The following is a 7,996-nucleotide window of genomic DNA, read 5'->3' as shown; positions in this document are numbered from 1 at the left end:
GCTCCCTTAAATGGGCTGATGCTTGAGACTTCCAAACCACAGCTTTTTCCACATGCTTTTGCATCCCCTTACCAACTAGTTTAGCCGAACCACAAGCAGGTGATAGGGCCCTTTTACAATAAGTTGGTGTAGGTCCAATAGTGAAAGAAACAAAATTAAAAGTAGAATCCTCATTACAATTTTCCACCATTTCCAAAAGCCCAAATTTATTAACTAGGCCCTCACTAGAACACACAAGCGAGGCAACTTTAGCGAGCTCTTCCATCCCACTTCCAAAATAATTCTACCTAGAGAATCATGTCTTTGAGTTGATCCAGCTACAACCTATTGCTGTGACAAGTTAACTCGTTGATCTGAAATGACTGGGTCACCCATTGATGACTCGATCATCGATCTCCTCACCCTCCCCTCCCCCACCAACCCAAGATTAGGGTTTCTTTTCTTTATTGCCACAAGCCACAGACTAAACAACTTCTTGGGTGGTGTGATGGCACAACCAGCAATATGGACATACTCTGAGCTACCACCACTAGACTCTTCAACAATAATAGATTTGCTTCGATAAATTTATTTCACCCTAGATGTCCCAATCAGCCACACCAATAGTAGACTATAGGTATATTTTTGTAGATAAACAACTACCAAAAGAGCAATTTTGTGCCATAAATTGTCCATCATGACTATAAGATATACCTTAATGCAAACCCTAGTATAACCCAAATGTTAGACCTTATCTGTGAACTCATCGATGAACATTGGCTGGCTAGTAGTCAAAACTATCTTCAAAATCATTGCCCTATTCCAATACTCTATTGGTAATTGAGATAACCTCACCCAAACCATAACAGAAGTGATCATGTTCTTTCTTGGGAAGAAATTTGGTGACCATGTGATTTGTGCCTGGAGAGCGGCCTGATTTCAAGAAAAAAAAAAAGAGGCCTGATGGCCTATGCCCCCCCAACCCCACCCACACCCCCCCCCCTCGCATTTGGAAATAGATGATTCTCCTATTTTTGTATGGAGGAGGAAGAGTCCTCCTCCAACTCGATTTCATTGGAGGTTGGGAAATCCTAGCCTCCATGCTACCTAAAGGTCCCAAGTCCTTGTTCTTCACCGCTGAAGATCACTGTGAGCCATCCTTTTCCTCCCTCTTTTTCCCTTCTTGGTTGACAGTGGATTAGACTTATTGTGGCCACCAAAATCTGACCACTCCGGCTAAGCTCAACTGCCTTCCTCAGCTTCAATGACTTTCTCCTCCTTCCCTTGTTTCGTCCTAGCCAAGAAAGCTACCATCAAGATAGCTAAGGACAGTGCCTCTTTCTCTCTTCCCTCTTCCATTTCTATTCGGACCACCACCTCCAATCGCCATCGCTCTAGTCGCACCACCCCCATGCCAGCCACCCTGGTTGCACCACCTTCAGACCCCACCCCTTCTTTTCTCCTCTCAGCAATTTCCTTATGCCACAAGAAAGACCCCTATTTCAGTTTGGGAAGGGGGGGGAGAAAGAGAGAAAGAGAAGAAGAAGAAGGAGAAAAGAAAAGAAAGAAGAAGAAGAAGAAAAAGAGTAAAAAAGATAGAGAGAGAGAGAGAGATTCAACCCTGATATGAATCTCTCTCTTTGAGCGAGCACACAATCTGAGTGGATCTAGACTAGTTCTTTAATGATCGAACTGGTCTACATTGATCAGATATGCAATCCAACCCAAATCCTGATCTAGATCGAGACTCTATCTCTTCACTTTAATTTTTCTCAATTGAAGGCTAATAACATTATTAAAATTATTGTGTCAGATCCTTCAATACCAAAGGAGCACCAAATCTAGACATCGAGCTCTAAGTCAAAGGCTGTGACTTTTAAATTAGATTGATCTAAGGTTGTAAGTTTTCTTTATTCTCTGAATTTTTTTAGTGCATATCATATATTTCAGACTGAAATTTATAAATAAATATGTATTAAAATATTTAAAAAATTAAAAAATTATTTATAATTTGTATGCTCTCATAAAAATATTTATTCAAAATTATGGATCAAGCATAAGATGATTGATATGATTATCGCAAACTACAAATTTGAAAGAAATTGATTTCTCTATTTTAATATCATACAACATTTGGAAAAGAAATTATGCATGTTCACCTCTACATGAATTTTTGAATAAAGTATTTTATTGCTTTTTAAAAATGAGATATATGGTACTTCAAATTTAAGATTTATATGAAAATAAAAATGACTATGATATGAAAATTGATGAGAAAAACTTTCTAATTAGACTATAATCTAGATCTAGCCAACGAGATTGATTGTTAATTAGCCATGTGTCAAATACTAGTTTCTCCTAAGTATAATCAGTCAGGGCTAACATTTCTCCTAAGTGTAATCAGTCAGGGCTAACGAGATTGATAGAGTTAGTCCTTCTAGACCTAGCCAATCAGGACTAATCACTTGCACATATAGATGCATCACATATTTATTTTCAAGACTAATCTATTTGCCATATCATGGGGTTAATTTTGGCCATAAATCAAGGCTAGTTCCCTGCTAGGCATAATCTGTAAGACTAATGGATGGTACATGCTGATGGATCACATGTTTTGTATCATGGGCTAGTCTTCTTGGACTTTGTAAGAGGGTTGATCATGTGCGTAGTCACCAAAGACTGAGACATAATTTTATGTTATACTGTTATGCATGGCATGTTTTAAAAATTAAAATTATGTTGCCATATGTATCTATTATTATCCATTGCTATATCTAGAAAAAAAGAACTCAATATTGCTTGATCCCTTAGAGATACTAAAAACTTACTAAGTGTGTAAAGCTCACTTTCTTTTTCTAATTTTTTAGATCCAAAAGAGTACATGGGGCTTGGGACCAAGTAGTAAAGAGCATAGGACTTTAGATGCCATTTGTTTAGTTTTGGCTTTGAATAAAATTTGCTTTGGACTTTCAGTTATTCATTGTGACTAGTCTTTGTGAACTATCCTTTTATTGAATAAATATTTTAGAGTATTTGCTTTTGTTACCACTATCTAAGTTTGGTTTGATGCGAATATATATGAGCAAAAAGGCAAACCTTGCATATTCTATGGTGTTAAACCCAAAGATTGTATGGCTATCTATCACATGCCCGGCTCCAGCCATCAAGATGGGGCATGATAAATTAAGTGTATCAGAGCTTAGGTTCAAGACCCTATGGCTTAGGTTAGTGAGAATGGGGTAGAATTTAGGTTATAATTGGATGATTCTAATCACTAGTGATAACATAACCAATAATAGTATTAGATCTAATTCTTTCTTGTGAAATAGATTGTGATGGCTCGAATCCAATCCAGAAGGTTGTCTGACATTGTGAAAAATTCTCGTATGGTAGATGTATGATGCACTCATTAAAATGGTTACGCCTCCTAAACCCATGGTGCCTCTCAAACAGTCAATGCTTTTTGAGCTGCTAACACCTCCCAAGTTGCCAATGTTGCTAGGTTAGCTCCCAAACCTTCACTAAAGTAGGGTGAGAGTCAAGCGACTAGCCCTCCTCATCAGCAAGATGATATCTCCAATGTCCCAGACAACAAACAAGAGACTACTAATCCTTCAAGGATTGAGGGTTAGATGACAAATCTTATACAAGCCCTAAACGAACTCATACAACAAATGGTGCATCCTAAAAATACATGTGGTTAATCTTCAAGGTCTGAATGAGGGATGGAGAATTTAACAGGTTGCTACCACTTGCTTTTGAAGGATCTAGTGATCCCACCAAATCACTGAAGCAGCTCAAGAAAATGGAGAAGGCATTTGCTAGTATGGAATGTATAGACCAAGAAAATATCTGCTTTGCTGCTTATCAGTTACAAGGGAAGCATTTGAAGGTGAGAAGTTGTCAAGTGACAGTGGAAAATGATGGGCCAATTACTTGGGAGACCTTTTATCAAGAGTTTAAAGATTTCTTCAAGAATCTCAAATTTGAGAAGAAAAATGAATTCACAAGGCTAATTCAAGGGAACATGATGGTAGCTCAGCATGATGCTAAATTTACAGAGTTGTCCCATTTTGCTCCAGATCTAGTGGCTGCTGACAACATCAAGGTCCAGAGATTTGAGAAAGGGCTAAGGCCCAAGATCCATGTTGGAGTGCAATTGATGTGGTTAATCTTCTATGGGGAGGTGGTCAATTTAGCAAAAATAATGGAGTAGGAAGTTGACAATATGCAACAGAAGAGGAAGCAGCAATAAAAAAAGAGATCCAAATTGGTGGTTTCTTCGACAATCAGTCAAAGCGATGAGCTCATCAAAAGGATAATGGGAACTAGCCAAAGAAAGAGCCTCGATGTGGCAAATGCAGAGGTTTCCACTTACAGCAGGATTGTCACTAGTTTTTCAAAGCCTATTTTGGTTGTGGTCAACAAGACCACAAGGCTGTGGACTATCCTCACCACTGAAACTCTAAATATTAGCTACCCTCCCAAAATACACCCAACCCACCACCTACTCAAAGTACTTCAAATACATCATTTTCTTATTAGAGCCAACCCTCAAGGCAAGGAGGATATCAAAAGCAAAAGATCCATACCCACATCTATGTTATGACTCTACAAGATGTATAGGCATCTAATGTTGTAGTAATGAGTACCCCAAAAATTCTTTTAAGGTTAAGACTACACAATCTTATATGTTGAAAGTTATGATGGAGAGTAATGCTAGAACTTCAATTTATGATAGGTATTATCAAAGCAACATTTGCATATGCTTGTGTTTTATTTGATCCCCTAGCTATCCACTCTTTTATTTCATCTAAGTTTACTAGAAAGGATAGCATTGTGCCTGTGACTCTGGATTATGAATGGTATGTCTCTACCCTGAATAGAAGTGTCATTGTGCTTGACATTGTTTGCCTATCTTGCACTGTGAACATCGGAGATCATGATCTTGTATTTGATTTGATGGTTTTAGAAATGAGAGACTTCAATATCATCCTTGGGATGGACTAGCTTGCTTTATAGCATGCCATGATGGACTACTTCAGGAAGAAAGTGTCCTTTTAGATTCCAGGATAGATACCATTTGGCCTCACTGGCATTAGAGTGAATGTCCCTATCAAAACTATACCCTCCATGCAATCTTGTAGAATGTTGAGGAAGGGTTGCATGGAGTACTTGGATAGTGTCTTAGATACTCAGCAAGAAGAGTTGAAGTTGGAAGGTATTCCGATAGTGAGAAAGTTTTCTGATGTATTTTTAGAGGATCTATTAGAACTGCCTCCAGATAGAGAGATAAAGTTCTCTATTGATTAAATCATAGGTGCCAAATCTATCTCTAAAGCTCCCTATCAAAAGGCTTCAACTAAATTGAAAGAGCTTAAAGAGCAACTCCAAAAACTACTTGATAAGGGCTTCATTAAGCCTAGTATCCCTCCATGAGGTGCTCCAATACACTCTGTCAAAAAGAAGGATGGGAGTCTGAGGTTACGCATTGACTACAGAGAGCTGAACAAATTGATAGATCGAAATAAATATCCTTTGCCAAAGATCAATGATATATTTGACCACTTTTTGGGTTCTCGAGTATTTTTCAAACTTGATCTATGGTTTGGATATCATCAATCAAAAATCAATCTTGATGATGTACCCAAAACAGCCTTCCAAACCATATATGGACACTAGAAATTTTTGGTCATGCCTTTTAGGTTGACAAATGCTTCCACCACCTTTATGGATATGATGAATAGGGAATTCAAATCTTACTTGCATCACTATGTAGTTGTGTTCATAGATGATATTCTAGTGTATTCCAGGAGTCAGGAGGAACATGAAAGCTGAAGTAGTGCTAGTTTTGGCTTGAGAGCATCTCTTTCCTTGACACATAATCTTTAAAAAAAGCATATCCATAGACTTAGTGAAGATCAAGGCAATTGTAAACTAGAGCCTACCGATTAATATGATGAAGGTCCAAGCTTTATCAAACTAGCTAGATATTATAAGAGATTTATGGAAGGATTCTCTTACATAGTAGTGCCTCTGATCGAGCTAACTCATAAAGGAACCAATTTGATTGGATAAAGAAATGTGAGATTAGCTTCCAAGAATTGAAAAGATGTTTAGTATCAGCTCCTATCCTTATTTTATCATCTAGAAGTGAAAATTTTACTATTTATAGTATGCCTCTAGAAAAGAGTTCCATGTGTTATTATATAAAATGGGAAGGTAGTAGCATATGCTTCCAGACAACTTAAATCACATAAGCAAAACTATCCTACCCATGATTTGGAGCTAGCTACGGTAGTTTTAGACCTAAAGATCTGGAGACACTATCTGTATGGATTACCATATAAAATTTTTATAGATCATAAGAACCTCAAGTATATATTCACACAAAAAGAGCTGAATTTGAGATAAAGGAGGAGGATAGAGCTGATTAAGAATTACAAGCTGACCATTAATTACCATCCTGGAAAAGCAAATGAGATGGCAGATGCTTTAAGAAGGAAGTCTATGAGTGGTATGGCAGCCCTAATCAATTCACAAGTGCATATTCTTCAAGAATTAGAAAGTTGGACATTGTGTTGGAAAATGTGTCCCAAAATCAATCATTAGACGATTGTGCTCATCTTGTAAATTGTATATGAATTTTCATTGATAAAAGTGTGATATCCTAAAATTATCAAAAATAAATCTACACGGATCTTAAAGCATTATAAAAAAATAATAATAAAAAAATATAGACTTTGAAGCCAGCATATGCTTGGCACGTGCTAGGTTGTGGGTGGTGAGTGTGGAACCAGAAGAACTCGTGAAGGAGTTCTTCTCCCAATCCAATCCAAATACCACCTAAAAAAAATCTGACTGGAATCAAATTGAAACTCTCCCTTTAGAGATCTATTTAAGGACCTCAACCCTTTGATTCATCATCATCAAAAAATCACCAAAGATTGCTGTTCTTTTTCTCTGATTTCATCCTATTCATCGATGGAATAATCTCATTTTAGCCACCAAAAATCAGATTAAATTCCTCCAAAAATTAGGTAAATCTCTTCTCTCTTATTCCCTCAATCTTTTAGGGATTTTAATCTTGAATTTTTTCAAGTTAATTTGCTGAAAATCCCTTAAAAAATTTTGTTCCCCTGTTTTGCATTCCATCTCTGTTTCCATCCCTGTTTGCCATTGTCGGTCACCGAAACTAGCTGGCAGGGCATCATCGGGGACTGCTCTTCCTGTTTTAAGGGATGTCAATAGGGGTGGGGGCCTCTTAGTTCAAAAACAAAGGGGAGGAAGACCTCCCCTATTCTATAAAGGAAGAAAAGAAGGAAGAGACGGACATGGGTTCCTTCTCCCATGAAAGAAGAAAAAAAAAAGAAAAGAAAAAGAGAAAAAAAAGAGAAAGGAAAGAAAAAAATAAATAACTAAAAAAATAAAAAAAGAGAGAGTTTCTCTCTCTCTCTTTAGTCTGAACCCTTACTTTCTCTCTCTAGAATGTTGGATTTTCTCTCTCTACTTTCTCTCTCTTTTTTATTTCTCTCTCTTGATAGATTTTTCTCTCTCAAAGTTATCTTTTTAAGATTAGCCTGGTGAAAGGCTTCCTTTTGATGATTTTGATCGAGTTTAGTGAAGGGACCGATCTCAAATAAGATTTTAATTTAGGATTTATTTAGATCTAATTTTAAATTAAAATTAATACAAGAATATAATTTTGAATAATAGGCACTGAACAATCTCCTAAAGGTTAATCGATTTGTTTGTTCAGTGATCTGTAAAAGATAAGTAATGAATCATTTTCCTGATATATTTTATATCTATTTTGAAAGTAAATAATTATTCTTAGAATTATGCATGATTTATAAAATTATGTTTTGAATGAAAAATGATTCTGAAATACTATAGTTTATTGATTATGCATATGTTCAGTGAAAATTATGATATGTTATGATACAAAAGTATTTTGATATAGATCAGATTTATGCTCTCAGTCTAACTATATTTTAGTGGGTTTCGCCAATGGAGA

General features: G+C 36.5%; 1 protein-coding gene across 1 annotated transcript; it reads left to right on the top strand.

The window, feature by feature from the left end:
- Window positions 1-3,697: 3,697 nt before the first annotated feature.
- Window positions 3,698-4,195, top strand: LOC105033967 (uncharacterized). The gene has a single exon (XM_010908957.2). The coding sequence runs from the start codon at window positions 3,698-3,700 to the stop codon at window positions 4,193-4,195; it is 498 nt and encodes a 165-aa protein (XP_010907259.2).
- Window positions 4,196-7,996: the final 3,801 nt, after the last annotated feature.

The sequence above is a fragment of the Elaeis guineensis genome, chromosome 5 (genome assembly GCF_000442705.2).
Source record: "Elaeis guineensis isolate ETL-2024a chromosome 5, EG11, whole genome shotgun sequence".
In the NCBI taxonomy this organism is placed as follows: domain Eukaryota; kingdom Viridiplantae; phylum Streptophyta; class Magnoliopsida; order Arecales; family Arecaceae; genus Elaeis; species Elaeis guineensis.
Note: the sequence above shows the minus strand (reverse complement) of the source record. Positions and strands in the feature narration are given on the sequence as shown.

Excerpts from the sequence above, each read along its gene's own strand:
- LOC105033967 (XM_010908957.2), top strand. The coding sequence starts at position 3,698 with ATGAGGGATGGAGAATTTAACAGGTTGCTACCACTTGCTTTTGAAGGA.